Source organism: Vanessa cardui, chromosome 21 (assembly GCF_905220365.1).
Source record: "Vanessa cardui chromosome 21, ilVanCard2.1, whole genome shotgun sequence".
Taxonomy (NCBI): Eukaryota; Metazoa; Arthropoda; class Insecta; order Lepidoptera; family Nymphalidae; genus Vanessa; species Vanessa cardui.
In genome coordinates this window covers 4289551-4307080 of record NC_061143.1, presented here as the reverse complement: position 1 = coordinate 4307080, position 17530 = coordinate 4289551, and the positions used below count along the sequence as shown (strand labels likewise).

Sequence of the window (17530 nt, the reverse complement as noted above, 5' to 3'; positions counted from 1 at the left end):
TATTTTGCTTCTCTGATTTATTTTTTTGTTAAAATTATGTCTCGACGGCGAAAAGTTGGCGCCATTTTGTGCCGTGGGATAGGGATTGCCACAAAATAGAACCCTGGTGGGGCGCCATCCGTAGAACTTTCTTTGAGGAATCGATAGTGAAGTGCCGCAAGTGCTTCCCATAATTTATTGAATGGGAGTCCATTGAAGATATAATATGTCGAAGAAATTGCCAAGATTTATCGATTTACACTTTCTTCAATTACATTTTCAAATCCTCCATACTTACACGTCACATCCATACTTACTCACTAATTTTATCTTTCGAAGATTTTTTACATATGTGTTTATTTCTTTACAAGAAATCTTTTGGCCATAACATAGCATCCCCAGTGACTTACAAGATTACTTTACATCATCTAGATATGGATTGCTTTGCATGGTTTTTTATTTTTGTGTTTTTTCTTTTCTATGCTTAGAATACTACATGATTAGGCAGCCGGCTGAATAGTAGTATCCGAATATTAGTGGAGGCAATAAAGTTTACAAGGAAAATAGTACTTTGCGTCAATGTCAACTACTAATAATCACTCAATAAATTGAGATTAGTCCTTACTATACATTTTTCCGGGTATATAGTCAAACGAATGGTTCGACAGTTCACCTGTAGCATAATAATGAGCCACTTCTCGCAAGGACGGATAGTTGATGCTGATAAGTCATAAGTTTATATCCAAAATACTGAAATATTCATATTTTAAAGAATTAGTTTGTGTATTTTTATTTATGTTATAATCTTTCTTTAAATTAAAATGTTTTTTTTTTTTTAATTAGACTTCACACTGTAAGAGATTTATTGATTCCTTTTTTTTATGGTTTGTTTGGCGGACGAGCATATGGGCCACCTGATGGTAAGTGGTCACCATCACCCATAGACAATGACGCTGTAAGAAATATTAACTATTCCTTACATCGTCAATCTGCCACCAACCTTGGGAACTAAGATGTTTTGTCCCTTGTGCCTGTAGTTACACTGGCTCACTCACCATTCAAATCGGAACACAACAACACAGGCTTGCACAAAGCCCTACCACCGAGTAGATTTTTTAACTCGTTATATTTCGATTGTATCTTTATGTAATTGACAACAACTCTCTGAAGCGTTTCCCCCATAAAACGGTTGCTGGTTGTCACGTGGGATCTCGTCGATGCCAAGATCTGAACGACTGGAATGTTATGTTCGACTACACAAGCCTCTTCGGGGGGCATCTCAGAATCGCTTACGCATGCCAAACCGACGCTATGACCTTTGGCCCTCCTATTAGGGCAACCAAGCTGTATAGAAAAAATCCCTACACAAGGTGAAGCTTACAGTGAGGGAAGAAAATGCGCGAAGCGTCGGCGCCTTTTCCCTGGTTTTCTTTAGTGGATCTGTCAGCGGGGACTTGCCGATATACTCCCGATCCACGGCCTTCTTCTGCGACAAGCTTAGCATGATTAATTACGATCATATACCCAACAGCCCTCAGATCCAATGCGTGTGGGCGTTATTAAATACCTTGCTAAGAATTGGTACAATAATAAGAAAATTTAATTTATAAAGTATAAAACCTTATCATTATTTTCTTTACTCCATGTTTATTAATTTTATTTCATTAATTATAAATTGTTTTAATAATAATTAAATTTGATGTATGATGACGCACACCGGACTTTCACAGTAAAACTTTTATTATATCAATTTGCAATTCTCTATTTCCTTTACAAAAATGAATAATCACTATTAATTAAGTAGGATTATCGAAATCGTCCAACAAAGTTCGAATATCGATTAGGACGTCTTAAGCTCTGACTTTGTTTTAATTATAATCGAGACCTCCCTTTTTTATTCAAAATCAGTCAAATTAAACGAGGTAATTGTTATTCCATCTGGATTATAAGTATATACTTTGACCCACCTTTCTAAGTAAATACAGATTTTAATCGTTTGTGTGTGATAAATTTTAATCGCTTTAAAATAAATATTTGGATGAGAATAAATATTATCTGTAGAACTGAGCACAATGACATTTCATACACCTGAGCACGATTAAAACGTGCGTGTCAAATCTCTGTAAACACTAATTAGATTATTTATCTGTTGTTAGAAAATTAATTTAAGGAGTTGTTTAATACGCAATTAGACAGCTCGCTTTATTACATATGTGAAAATCGGGTGACAATAGTTAACAGTGTAGGTAGAATAGTTCATATATATAATATATTGCAAGGGTAGTAGGATAAACAGACCTAAGATTTAATTATTTATTACTATATTTTGCACTACTAGGAATAATGATTAATATATCTTCATTACATAGTATAAAAACAAAATCGCTTTCTCTGTTCCTATATCCCTATATACTTATGTTTAAATCTTTAAAACTACGCAGCGGATTTTATGAGATTTTTTTATAGGTAGAGTGATTCAGGAGGAATGTTTATATGCATAATACATACAAGAAAAACACTGATAATTTTAGAAGTTTTAAAGTGATGTCTTAATATTTTTGCGCTTAAGTTGCACATTTGACCCGTGCGAAGTCGGGGCGGGTCGCTAGTTATTCATAATAGGTACATCATTATTACACTTATGCACACTTTAATTCTACTTTCAAAATTGCGATAACAGTTTCGTTGACCTTCAAAATGGCATTTTTTGCAAATTCATAGTGAATATCATAAATTAATCAAGCTCTCAATGATATCTTGTTAATCTGCTGTCAGAAGTTGTTTGTTTGCCTTTTGCTTCACTTATGGTTGGAACAGACCAATACAACCATATGATATGCTACCTGATAGTAAGTCAACTTTTGGCCCTAGTGTAATATAGTACGTGTTCCTAGTGTATTTCTCGTATCCTATTATTACTATCTATACAATATCATTATTACTATTTGTAACTTATTTTCAAATGTCGCTTATTTAAACAAAAACTTAATTATTTATTTACTACTCAAGGCCACCTACTGCTGTAAAATGATAAGATTTCCTTCTCCTCATCGTAGCAAAGTTAAAACAATAATAATGGCTAGAGCTAAAATGTTCGGTCAGTCGATAATCAGAGGTAAATTTATCGTTGATGAGATATACATACATAAAACAATGCCAAAATAAACCGTAGAAATATTTATAGAGTACAATCAGGAAAAAAGAATTTGTAATAAAAAATATGAAAAAAGTATGGTCACAGAAATGGCACATATTAAATGGATGCAACGATTTTTAGTTTAGTAATACATGGCAACACTTTACTGTTTTGGCTGCATTAGGAAACTCGTTAGTCTTGGTGGTAGGGCTTTGTGCAAGCCCATCTGAGTAGGTACCACCCACTCATCAGTTATTATAACCGCCAAATAACAGTACTCAGTATTGTTGTGTTCCGGTTTGAAGGGTGAGTGAGCCAGTGTAACTACAGGCACAAGGGACATAACATCTTAGTTCCCAAGGTTGGTGGTACATTGACGAAGTAAGGAATAGTTAATATTTCTTACATCGTCATTGTCTATGGTTAATGGTGACCACTTACCATCAGGTGGCCTATATGCTCGTCCGCCAACCTATACCATAAAAAAAACCTTGAGCGCTTCCAATTGCTAGACGTGGAATTAACCTTGTATTATATGGGGGACTATTTCGTTATACCATTAATAAGAAAGATTTTTGACTTTGACTTTGGTTACAGAAGAGCATAAAAATGTTTTGTATCTACATGATTTTATACGAAGGTAATTGAACCAGTATAATTATATTCACAAGGAAAATAACACAGATCTCATGGTTAGTAGCGCAAAGTAATTAGTAATGTCAAACCATCTGATAGCAATTTTTTTATTTATAAGAATTAAAATTGGAAAATACAGTACTTGATTTATGCATTGCTTACTTATACTAATTCAATAAGTACAATATTATAACTACAATATTTCAGGAGAGAGGTCGTAAAAGTCACGTTACTTTCTTGGTTGTATTTCTTATATTTTAATTTTACAGAATTTTATCTCTTTGTGTTTATAACTATAATATCATTATATACTAATTATTATTTGAGATTTGAATTAGATGTTTTTAATAACTTTTAAAAAAATGTAGTATATGTCTAACAGACTTTATAAATAACGATTATTTTGTTTGGTTTATTTTTATACCGGTACTTGTAACATATTAAGTTTTGTGCGTGTATTTTACGAGTGATGAGTTCACACAGAATACATTATTTCACAATTATCTACGATTTTGTAATAGACTAGTAAAGTTATTGTTGGTGCGCATTATTAAATAAAATATATAAAATTGTGGGTTTAAAGATCGTTTAAATATGACCTCAACTAAATACGTATGACTTAAAAATTCGTGTAACATATTAAAAGGGTTCTGTTCTGATTGTGAGTTCTTAAAGCAGGAATTTAATAAAATATCATAAAACAGTTTTAATTATGTAAAAACTAGTTGTCTCCCGCGGTTTGCTCGCGTTTTAGAGGTTGTCAGGTGTTAGGCAAAAAAGTGGCCAATGTCTTTTCTTGGATTTCAAGTTTGCTTCATATCGAATTTCATCAAATTCGGTTCGGTAATTTGGTAGTGAAAGACTGACAGATCGAAAGATAGACAGAGCTACTTTCAAATATATGATTTTAATAAAGATAGATGCAATTAAATCAAAAGACAGACAAGTGGTTAGTAAAATCTAAGTGAACTTATTTGAAAGTCAAAAATAATTCATCAACACATCAAATTGTATTGCACAATATGATCTTAAGCTAACCGGTGTGTGTTGAAACAATAGCCAAGGTCAATGTGAGACCGATCTGATTTAATGTCATTACTAAAGTAAGCTGGTCTGCCCACTTTTTATATTAACACTTTCTTGTACAGCGAGCGCTTATAGGCGTCAAAACAATTGCTTAACTGTTGTCTTTTGAGAACCGTCTTAAAAAAAATTAATGTATTCAGGTTTTATTTAATTTAATTTTAGAAATATTTTGTTTTTGATATCAGATTTATTCCTTTTTCAAATGTATAATTTTTTTTTATTATCAATTCAGGTTCAAATACGATCAGTCAGTATTAAGTTTTTACATGTTTAATTAGTGTTAATAAAACATCTTTTGCTCAACGATAAAGGAAAATGTAATGAAAAATAATTGTGTCGTACACGTGGCGAATAGAATTGTCCGCGAATAACTCCAAAACTGTCTTCACATGATCTGCGTTACTTCCATTTGTTATTTTATAGCTACTCAATTTTGACTAATAATAATCTTTGGACTCATTTTGTATAAATTGGACTGGATAGTATTGTTGTGATAGGTTTAGTTTGTAAGAAAAATGAGCCAGTACATACAAGACACATAACATCTTAGTTCCCAAGGTTAGTAATGGACATAACATAAAGTTCCCAAGTTCCCAGAGTAATGGATTTATATTTGTTGCAGGAGAAAATAATGATTACGGAAATTATAAAAAAAAAACTTAAATTATTAATAAGTACCTTGTAAAATAGTAACCACAGTAGTAGTTAGGCTTGGTTTTTTTTACTTCTGTGATCATCTGTCGTGTTTGTCAAAAAAGTATCCGTTAAATATATTTAAATATAGAATAAAAAAATTTTGCTCGGTGACAATGACATTAAGTTACGGCGTTTATATTTTCAACGCTTTTTGTGACCGTAAACGTTTAACGACTTCATATTAATGACTTAGCTATTCTGTCTAGGGTACTGTTCCTCAAAGTTTTTACCTGAGTTTTTATTATTCTTATTAATATACGATCAAAACACAAGACTTGCATAACTTTGAACAAACGCTAAGTCGATAAACGATACCAATTCAAAATGCAACCTGTATTGTTCTTTTGCATAGGCAACCAGATATCTTTGAATCGATATAAACTATTGTACCTTGGATTTATGACCTAAATTACATTATAGACAGATGGATTTTATTACATTTTATAATGACCACGACAATATTATGTTCCAAGATTTTTAATTTCCCCTTGCTATCAATCGTAATATCATAATAATATAATAACTCTCCACAACTGTTGTTCAATGAAATGCTTATGACGTCATGTGAACATTTTCAAATAGTGCAGTATCGTTCCCACTAAGATAATTACGAGATATTAGTATATGTATAAAATAGGGTTCATATTTGCAGATAAATTGATACTATATTGGTCAAGAATTCAGATCTTGTAGATAGCCATTTCTAACTAAAAAGAAAAGACCGAACATATTTTACAAAGGTACAATGTGCTTGTATTAAAATAAATGGTTACCCAGAAGAGAAGCTAAACATACAGCATCGGTACTATGGTTAGATTGAGGTTGTTTTGATGGCAATGGGCACTCGTGCCCACGCTGACATTATATCAGTGACGCACGTTCACACTCGATTACATCACAGCTATAAGCCAATGGGACAGCCAATTCCACTCTAGATCGGAGATAGATCAGGTGTAAAAACTTTACGAGATAAAATCACACCAAAATCAAGTCGAAACAAATGAGAAATAAATCTGAGGCTATAACTCACCTGTTAGTGCAGATGTTCAAATGCTGGGGTAAATCACATTGCATCAAGTGAGCCTTCATTTGCAAACTATTATATAAAAGTGTTAAGACTACAGGGGAGATGGCCCAGTGGTTAGAAATAGTGCATCTTAACTGATAGTGGGTCTAAACCCAGGCAAGCACCATTGAACATTATTGTGCTTAATTTGTGTTTATAAAATTCATCTCGTGCTCGGCAGTGAAGGAAAACATCGTGAGGAAACTTGCATGTGTTAAATTTCTTATAAATTCTGCCTCATGTGTATTCAACCAAACCGAATAAGAACAGCGTGGTGGAATATTTTCCAAACCTTCTCCTCAAAGAGAGAGGGCGTCTTAGTCCAGTAGTTATTGGGAAATTTAGAGGCTGTTGTTGTTAACACTATCAATTGAATTTGTTTGGCACTTGAACTAAAATTATTTAAACATATTAGGTATATTATGTATTATTTTAAATTCATAACGTACTATTTTAATGTCGGCAAACAATACAACATAACAAATACCAAAAATATCAATTAGATATACCAAGAATAGAAAAGGACCTAAAATTGTTCCTTGTGAAAATAAATTTATAGTATATCATCTTATATCCGTAATATGACTATATGTGCTTATTGTGACTTTTTATTACATATCCTGTTGTACGCCTAATCTTGAGACACACGTACCTTATAGGGCGTTTATATATTTAGAAACGCAAAATGATATCATACGACTTTCTATATTCATGGAAGAGTGAAATTTTTGCCACATTTGTGTTTTTGAACTTATAGTGTGCAGACTTTGCAGAGGTAAGTTTATATTACCCTTTATATATGGTCTTGTTTTCTTTGATGGTGATTAAACTACATATATGCACTTTACATTGTATGCACAAGTTCAATTAGCAGAGTTTAATCAATGTCATGTTAAAAAATCAATCAGTGTTAAAAATTTTCTAGAAAATTATTTTTTTACTAGACTTCTTTGTATTAATTAATATCAAAAACATTAACATAACTTTATTTAATACAAGGAAACCAGTAAATACAAACGAAAACTAGTGATACAATAAATTACCTATCGCTAAGTGCCTTGAAAAGGTACTAATTCAGGTCAAGACCTACGCAAGAAAAATAAGATTAAAAAATTGTTAGAAAATAACTAAAATTTATGAATAGTGTAGGCGAAACTAAGCATACCAGTTTTATTCCATGATATATTTAAAGAATCAGATCAACATTAAATTATCCATTTGATACACCTTTTTCCCAAGTTATCCATAATAATTTTTTTTTTCATTTAAATTGGAATGTTAAGTAGCAAAATACTGAGGGAACCTTTGCTCATTCAACTTATTACAATCAGTCACCTAATAAATCAATACAAGAGGTTGTGCTGAACGGATCTAGTACATTTTTCGTCGGAAGTACAGGTGCAGCAAATTTCGGTAACAGCCAATCGAGCAATAATCAAAATGTATATCCTACCTCCTCACTGCATTTGTGTTACTTAATGTCGTTATTTGTTTAGTTTATTTTTAGTAGTTTAATATGTTCATATTTGTCTAATCAAAGAAAGTGTTAAGTTTACATTAATCACTTTTGAAAATATTTCGCAATATAACCGTTACAAACGAAATATCTATAATAGTGTCTTGTGTTTTCAATTAATAATGTATCTTTAATTTGTTATTTATTTTTGTTCTTTTTTACAGCAAAATTTCATTATTGCAAGAATTAAAGTCAAAATAATGGGTCGATTAATTACAACTTTTGCATTTTTATATATTTTAACGTTTGCAATTGCTAAAGCGCCTGACAATAAAACTATAGCAAGCTACGATCCAAGTGAATTGCTAGAGTAAGTATTTGAAAGATTACTTGAAGTTGATCGTTTAAGCTATAAGGAATACCAATTATGGACATATCCTTCTTTATTTCAGACAAATTTTTAAGCAAAATGATTCCATGGCTCGAGTTCGATTTGGTTCAGAACAGTTTGAAGATGACAATATTGACGACAATGATTATTTCCATAAAGAAACTGTGAAATTTAAAGATGATTCAAACATTAATTATTCTGAATCCAATTCTGATGAAAACCAACAAAATAGTTTTGTTAATTTTCATGATTATAATAAAGACGATTTAAAAAAAAGGAGACGCAGGAAAAGGAAACCTAGACAGCAATATTACGGCTTACAAAACCTACCTATACGACCGGATTTAGCACAGTATAATGGTATACCAAATTCTGGTTATGGAGGGCAATACTATAGTAAGTACAGCATGTATTAACGTCTTTAACAATCATGGTACTCCTATCAATGTACATAATTCAGTCATAAAGGCTAAAGTATGACTTGCATTTTTCTTTCTAATTAAAACATAATGATTATAAAAATTATTATATTAATTATGTTTGAATACATTTGATATTTACGTTATAGGTACTTTTAATGTTGTCAATATTGTTTGCTACTATTTTAAATAAGGCGCTTATTGTTGAAATCTTCTACAGCTAGAGTAATAAAACCTTCGTCAGTTCTCAAATTAAAAACAAAAAAATTTAAGACTTGAAACTCTTAGTACCTTTTGAAACTAAAGCACTAAACTGACAACTGCATTTAAAATTAAACTTACATAGTGTGATAGCTTGGTTCAAAATAGTGTAACATCTTTTAGCTAAGACTAGTTTCATATTTACATGAAATCTTTTCAATCGACTTCAAAAAGGAGGAGGTTATCAATTCGTCTGTATTTTTTTAATGGAGCAATTAGTCATTACAAATTTAAATTAGATATGACATCTTTTACTGAATTATCAAAATATGTTTTCTCCGTGTCATATATTTTCGATCGGTAAAGCAGATTATGGCTCATACTGAGCACACGATAATAGATCTTAAGGTGACGAACCTTTTCTTACCCCGACTGTATAACATTGAATATTGATATTATCTGTGTGTATTAAAATTTTACTAGGACCGCCACGACCGAGGCCTTCTATAGCATCTGACGCGTTATCAGCAGTAACAGATGCATTAACATCGATAGCGTTATATGATGATCAACAGTGTGTACCTCGCCTTTTATGTGAAGCAGCAGGTGGAGAAACTCTGGGCAGCTCAGGTATCTTGCAGACGCTGTCAGGAATACAGCCATTGTTAACGTAAGTGATTTGAGTGTATCCTAAAAAGTAAATTATGATAAAGAACATGTAGATTTGTCAACACAGTTATAACACGATGCTTTTATAAACAAATTATATTTAAACAGTATTATAAACTTGTTCAAAGTTTAATGTATTATATATGAATCAATAATACAACGATAATGATAAAAATGTCTATCGATTTGTTTAACTATTGTATTATTTAACAAGTTTTTGACTATCAAATTTACTAATAATTTTCAACATCTGTGAAATACGTTTATCAGTAATAATAAAATATATTTTAAAGCCTCTTCCATTAAGGAGAGGGTTTGGAACATATTCCACTACGCTGTTCCAATGCGCGTTGGTGGAATGCACATGTGGCAGAATTTCGATGAAATTAGACACATGCAGGTTTCCTTACGATGTTTTCCTTCACCGCCTTTCCTTCAAATCAATACAAGTTAATATCTATCGAGGTACTTTTAGGCTTACCTGAATATTTACAGATTGTATTGAATTGATTGATTTTATATACCTAGTTAACTATCAAAATCATTCTATTTAATTATAGATAAGAAAAATATTGGTGTTTTATTGAGATTGACACTTCACGTCCCTACTTTAAAGTAGAGCATTTTATCTGCCACTAACAATTATCATTTCGACCTCCATGGTCGAGTAGTGTATTCACCGGTTTTCATGGGTATACCACTCCGAGGGGGGTTCGATTCCCGGCCGAGTCGATGTAGAAAAAGATAATTAAATTTCTATGTTGTATTGGGGCTGGTTGTTTGTGGTACATTAGTAACTTCTGATTTTACATAACACAAGTGCTCTAGCTACTTACATTGGGATCAGAGTAATGTATGTGATGTCGTCTAACATATATTTATTTATTTGTTTTAGACTTCTGTCGGCTTATAATGGTATAAGTTCGAATCCACTTTTTGTATTCGGACGGGCCGTTTTTCTGGGGATGTCCTCGAACGGTAACACGGCCTCCTGTCGCTACGCATACCCCTCATGCCCAACTGATCCGGAACAACTCATCTATTACCTAAATAACCATAATGGAGGATTCTTCAGGTAAGCAAAATATTCCCAAGCCTATTTTTAAATCACAACAACAACAACGACAACCTGTCAATTTCCCACTTTGGGCTAAAGCTTCCTCCCCCTTTTAAAGGGGAAGGTTTGGAGCATATTCCACCACGCTGCTCCAATGCGGGTTGGTGGATTCACTTGTGGCAGAACTTCGTTGAAATAAGATGCAGGTTTCCTAACGATGTTTGAAATTAAGTGTTGTTTTAAAACATTAAAATATAAATTACTAAGATAATTTTATTAATGTTAAGTATTTTATTGAGATTTTGTTTTTTAGGTTCTTTAATTCACCTCAGCAAGGACAGCAGAATGTTGAACAGTTTTATAACAAACTTACTCAGAACTATGGTCTCCATCAACAAGGCCAACCGCAAAATGGATATGGATTTTATGATCCTAACCTCGCTCAAAATTATGGTTTTCACAAACCTAATCTTTATCAAGGTCACGGTCAACAAAACTATGGTTTGGCTTTTCCTTATGGTAATAATAATATTCGATTTAAAAACTCTAATAAAACCGAAATCTTAAAAGATAAAGTTCAACGACGTATACAGAATAACCCAACATCACAAGACTTTGTCAATTCTGGAGATTTCAATACGAAATGGATGTTTCCGGAAACAGTTGAAAATGGTAATACGTACTATATAAATAATGATGTATATAAATATAATGATTATTATAAAGATAATGTAAATTCTGCTAGAGATGTTGATGTATTTAAATTTCCTGATAGTAATCAGGAAAGTATGACGGGAATACAAGGATATGATAGAAAAATAAGAGGCTTCACATTTCCTGAAAGCAACAGTAACACTCATTATAATGATTATAAGTATTTAACAAATGATGCATACAATAATAAGTTTGTATATAATAATAATTATTATCAAAATCAAAATAAGTATGTCTATAACGGAAATAATAATGCTGATGATTTAAGAGGAGTTACAACAGTTTATGTAGTAAGAGGTAACGGTGATCCGAGAAATCCTGAAATAATTAAACTAAGGCCAGGTGAAACAATACACTAAAGTGTTTTCAAGTCATATAGGTAGGCAGCCTGACAAATGGGTATTGATGAAACTTATCCTATGGTTATTGTTGTTCATAGGCATTATTATAGAAATATTAATTATTCCACCTTATCAAAAAATTTGAGAACTCAGGTGTAATTTGATTATTTACCATTAAAATAAGAACAGAACAATACTGAACATTGCAGTTTACCAGTAGAAGATGATTGGATGGTACCTACCCTACTTTACTACCCTGCAATAAAGTAATTTACTAAGTGAACAAAGTTTGCTTGATTTAACAAGCCAGGATTTCATATAATCACGTGTCATTTGTTATTTAATATAAACTATTTTTATATTTATAACATGAATAAATATTATAACTGAATGAATAAATAATACAATTATTTTATAAACAACAATATCGATGTACTAATGTGCTGCGATTATATTTAAGATTATTTAAAAGTCTGTCATTCAGTTTTTATATGATAATATTATACATTTAAATAAACCAGATTTAAATTTAAAAATAGTAGTATCAATTAAGTGTTGCAATGTAAAAAGCTTCCACCCTTAAGGAGATAGGGCTTTACGTTTCGTCGACCTCAAATCGTTTGCAATGTCGGCTATGTATATTTACATATAGCATAAACTGATCTGAAATATATTTGTTTACTCACAATTCTGCGGGAACGTTCAATAGTTTTTGAATTAAGTAAAATATTACAATAACATAAACCAAAAGCCTGTAAATTAACACAGCTGGGCTATGGCCTCCTCTCCCTTTGATCAGTTACCTCACGATGTATTCCTTCACTGCCCAGCACGAGATGAATAAACACAAATTAAGCACACGAATATTCAGTGGAGCTTGCCTGGGTTTGAACCCGCAATCGTCGGTTAAAACGCACGCGTTCTAGCCACTGGGCCATTTCAGCTCAAAGTATTAATTTACTGTTAACTGTTGTGACTATTAATAGTTTATGAGTAAGTTATTCATTTAATTATTAATAGTTATTTGTACACATAGAGATTGGAATTCCGAGATATATTACCTAATATTATATTTGCTAGATATTGGTAACATTGTACCTATATTTTGTGTTTTCATTTAGAAAGGCTCGCTAATTTTGAAGGAAGCAAGTTTGAGTCTTGAATGCATTCTTTAATATTAGAAGTAAATTTACGTTATTTATGTTATGTAGCACGAGTTATAACGATAAGAAGTTTAATTATTTAACAACCAGTCTGCTTCTTTATATGATAAGGAGTTTGTTTAGAACCTAAAATAGTTAATATTTAAAGGGACTAACGATTAACGATGTTTAATATATGCAATATGATAGTTGTAAACAAACAATACAATATACATATGTAAACATTTAATCAATAATGTCTAATGATAAAAATAAATATATTTTTTTTAATTTATTTCATTTGTTTTTTGATAGATATACTGTAGGGATTTCTTGACTAACACCGACTCCAAATATAGCAATAATTATAACTACTTACATTATATTATCGTAAATCGGCTTTTAAGTAATCTAATATTTTTCATTTCATTTTACTTAGGAGGACTCTAAAGTTGAATATGCAAGTTTTTTTATTACATTTTAGTGTATATTTATTTGTTCTAAAATAGTGTTTTGATTGAAGTCGGTTTTTCTTTTTGTAATTTTTTTTATTTATTTCTATACTGCCATAGCGCCACTCTCTGCCTGGTCAGTAACATTTTTCGGATTTTTTTATTTTTTATTTTATGGAATAGGTTGGCGGACGAGCATATGAGCCACCTGATGGTAAGTGGTAATCATCACCCATAGACAATGACGCTGTAAGAAATATTAACTATTCTTTACATCGTCAATGCGCTATCAACCTTGGGAACTAAGATGCTATGTCCCTTGTGCCTGTAGTTACACTGGCTCACTCACCCTTCAAACCGGAACACAACAATACTGCGTACTGTTGTTTAGCGATGAGTGGGTGGTACCTACCCAGGCGGGCTTGCACAAAGCCCTACCACCAAGTCATTAAGGATCTCTATATTAAATTAATTATTTATTAAATCGTAACAATTTAGTAAAATGCAATCAAAAATCCTGCTTAATTTTCGCACCACTAAGGCTGAAGCTCTTCAAAACGAAACCATAAATGTTTTTATGTGCAGCTTTAGCTATTAATATAAGTATTAGATTAAATGATCAAATCTTATCAATCATCCAGTTAGGGTTGAATTCACAAATTTAGCTACATCTTAAAAAAAAAGGTAAAAATAATCTACGCAACAAATGTTATGTTTATTGGTTTCCCTAGAATACTCGCTCAGAAAGTTTATTTCAATTTCAAAAGAGCAGATACAACAATTTTGTGTCTATGCAATGCTCTTTTGATTGCTATTTCACGATCGATCGTACATATTATAATATTCTCCTATCACCTTTAGGTTAATGATGTGCAGGTATATTTTACTGTATGATTTTATTATTAATTTGACTGATGCTATTGTATTAATAAAAGTCTTAGTGTCTATTAGTGCTTGGGCTAAAGTATTCGAAGTGATTAATAATCTTCTTAAGCTATAGGCATTTTGTTATGACCATAATAATATAATAATGACATAGATTTATTCTTAAATATTATAATACTCTCTTTACATAAAAAATATCAAAAACTGTAGTTGTGGTAAATGTTTAAAATTGTCATTGACAAACAGGTAAGTGGCTGACACCGACTCCAAATATAGCAATAATTATAACTACATTATATAATCGTAAGTCGACTTTTAAGTAGTCTAATATTTTTCATTTCATTTTACCTGGGAGGACTCTCAAAAATATGTTAAATATGCAATTATTTTTATTACTTTTTAGTGCATTTTTATTTGTTTTAAAATAGTGTTTTGTTTGAAGTCGGTTTTTCTTTTTGTTAAAATTTTATTTATTTTTTTGGTTTTAAGTGAAGCTGATGTAGACTAACATTTTATTCTTAATATGAATAGATTAAGCGTGCCGTTTATATGAATCAGAAACTACTTCGGGGACAATTTCAAAAGAAACTTTCGAATAAAGCAAAAATAGATTTTCGAAAATGCGGCTTTAATACGTCATGCGGCATAAACTACAAGGTACCACCCTCGAATGAGCTGTAATCGACCTCAGTAAAAAAACTTTGCAAAAGAGCTATTCGTATGCTATGTCGTACATCATATGACATCACATCATATGCACAAAATTTGATTAAAGACAGTAAGAAATTCTGTCTCAAATCGCACCCTAACTGTAAGCCGTTTAGGAGTTACGTCAATACATAGTATAAAACAAAGTCGCTTTCTCTGTCCCTATATCTTAAAAACTACGCAACGGATTTTGATGCGGTTTTTTTTAATAGATAGTGTGATTCAAGGGGAAGGTTTGTGTATATAATAAATGAACAATATAGTAAAGAAACACTGACAATTTTAGAAGTTTGCAATGTAATGTCGTAAGCAAACAAATTCTTTAGTATATTTAGTATCAGTATTGCACCCGTGAGAAGTCGGGGCGGATCGCTAGTTAATTATAATATTCGATTATGATAATTACATGATCATAACCACGTTCCGGAAGGTGATTTAAATATCCAAGTAACCCATAAATAAAAGATTCGACCGAGTATTGCTAACGTGCTCCTCAGAATTGTTCCGTTCCCTCCCGTTCCCTTAATTTGTCCTCAGATCCTATACTCAGAACCTTACCAAACTTTCACCAAACTACCCTTAAAGTATGTCCTTTATAATTTTAAAAGATTCATCAAAATTGTGCCAACCAATTTTGAGTTATTCACCTATTTATCGCGCACATACATAATGTAAATTTAAGACTTACGTCGTTTTCATACGGATACCATCATCGGAAAAAAATAAAAAAAAAATGGGACCCCACGGGAAGCACTACCTTTCAAACAAAAAAAAATTATCAAAATCGGTCCACCCAGTAAAAAGTTATGAGGTAACAAACATAAAAAAAAAAAAAAAAAAAGAAAAAAAAAAAAAAATTTTTTTTTTATTTTTTTTATTTTTATTTTTTTTTTTTTATTTTTTTTTTTTTTCGGGTAGGTGACAAAAAAGACAACACGCTTTTATATGAGCTCTTGTTAATTTTAATTATCTAAATTACAAAATAATAATTATACAAATTAATATGTGCTAAATGTGTTTCCTACCTGCCAGCTAATCTCCATAACACCAATATAATCAACAAAAAAACAAAAACATTAAACAAGTTGAGTGAAAAGTAATAACTTCACTATGGAATCCATTAAGCACTCAATTGAGGACCTGACTGAGCACTTCAACACACGGATGGCCGAGTTTCAAAAATCTCTTCAGGGTTCCATCCCAGCCACTAGTCCAAACTCCAACATTGCGGCTCAATTTAACACCTTCAGAGTCTTTGTTTTATCTGCATTAGAAGGCCTTCAGATGCAAGTGGAAATATTATCGAAGCAGTACAATCAGCTGGAAATGCGAAGTAGAAGGAAGATGCTTCTGTTCCACGGAGTTCCTGAAGACAAAAAAGAAAATTTGCCAGTCATAGTGTCAGGTGTTATATCAGGCCATCTTAAGGTACCAGAATTTACCATAGAGAAGCTCAGTCGATGTCAGCGATTAGGTCATTCCTCTAGGGATAAGCCTCGACCTATCCTTGTAAAATTTCGTGATGTAGTGCTTCGAAACAAGATCTGGTATTCAAAAACGTCCCTTAAAAGCACAGGCGTGACTCTGTCGGAGTTCCTTACCAAGGAAAGGCATGACCTGTTTATGTCTGCAAGACAGAAGTTCGGAATTTCAAAATGCTGGACGAAGGATGGAGTTGTTATCATTACGGGGTCTGACGGTAAGCGTCACCGTATCGTCACAACAGCAGAGCTTAACTCAATCAATTGCAAGCCGAATTATATGCGCTCGGCAACTAATCTTGCTGCTGCTGCTGGTACCAGTACTGTCGGTGTCGACTCAATTTCAAAATCGTCCAACTCCACTCAGGTTATGCGAAGTAAGAGAACCGTTAAAAAGTAAGTTTTCGTTTTATTAGTAGCAGTTTGTCGTCGCTCCATTAGATTGTTCTGTTATTAATTTATGTCATCTATTTTTGTTTAGTTACTATAATTATATTTCGAATAAAATTAGTGTTAATTTGCTAACATGTCGGTATTATTATATTCAGTTCAGTTATAATTATATTATGTTGTTGACTGAAGGTATAATGTCAATTGTCAACAATCTGACGTTTGATCTGCGTTTAGTAACTGCATTGATAAAACTAACTACTGCCTATGTAGTTAGCATTTTTATTTTATGAGGTAGTTTTTTGTTTTTAGTTTAATTCAATTTTTTTATGTTTTTCTCTCTACTTACTAGTTTATTTTTTATATTTAATGTTATTAGAATTTAAATCGTATTTTTATTTTGTTTATTGGTTACTTAGTGTGGTGCTTTACTAAACACTGATTTATAACTTGTTTTTATTTCTGTTTTAATGTTGTATCCGGTTCTTATGTTTTACTATATTTGTGATAAAAAATATCCTTGTAATTGCTTACTCACAAACGGCTGGCGGGATGGAGGAGTAGCTTATTAGAACTCAATATTCTAGTATTTTGATTTATTTTGGTATTATTATACTATTTAATT

General features: G+C 31.8%; 2 protein-coding genes across 2 annotated transcripts; both read left to right on the top strand.

Annotated features, from left to right (window-relative positions):
* The first annotated feature begins 3054 nt into the window (after positions 1-3054).
* Positions 3055-11865, top strand: LOC124539082. The gene is made up of 6 exons (XM_047116405.1): positions 3055-3094; positions 9550-9736; positions 10631-10810; positions 11106-11311; positions 11519-11666; positions 11775-11865. The coding sequence occupies exons 1-6, from the start codon at positions 3055-3057 to the stop codon at positions 11863-11865; spliced, it is 852 nt and encodes a 283-aa protein (XP_046972361.1).
* Positions 11866-15966: 4101 nt separating this feature from the next.
* LOC124539081 lies at positions 15967-16915 on the top strand. Its single transcript, XM_047116404.1, has one exon. It carries the CDS (start codon positions 16145-16147, stop codon positions 16913-16915), a length of 771 nt encoding a protein of 256 aa, XP_046972360.1. The 5' UTR covers positions 15967-16144.
* The last annotated feature ends 615 nt before the right edge of the window (positions 16916-17530 follow it).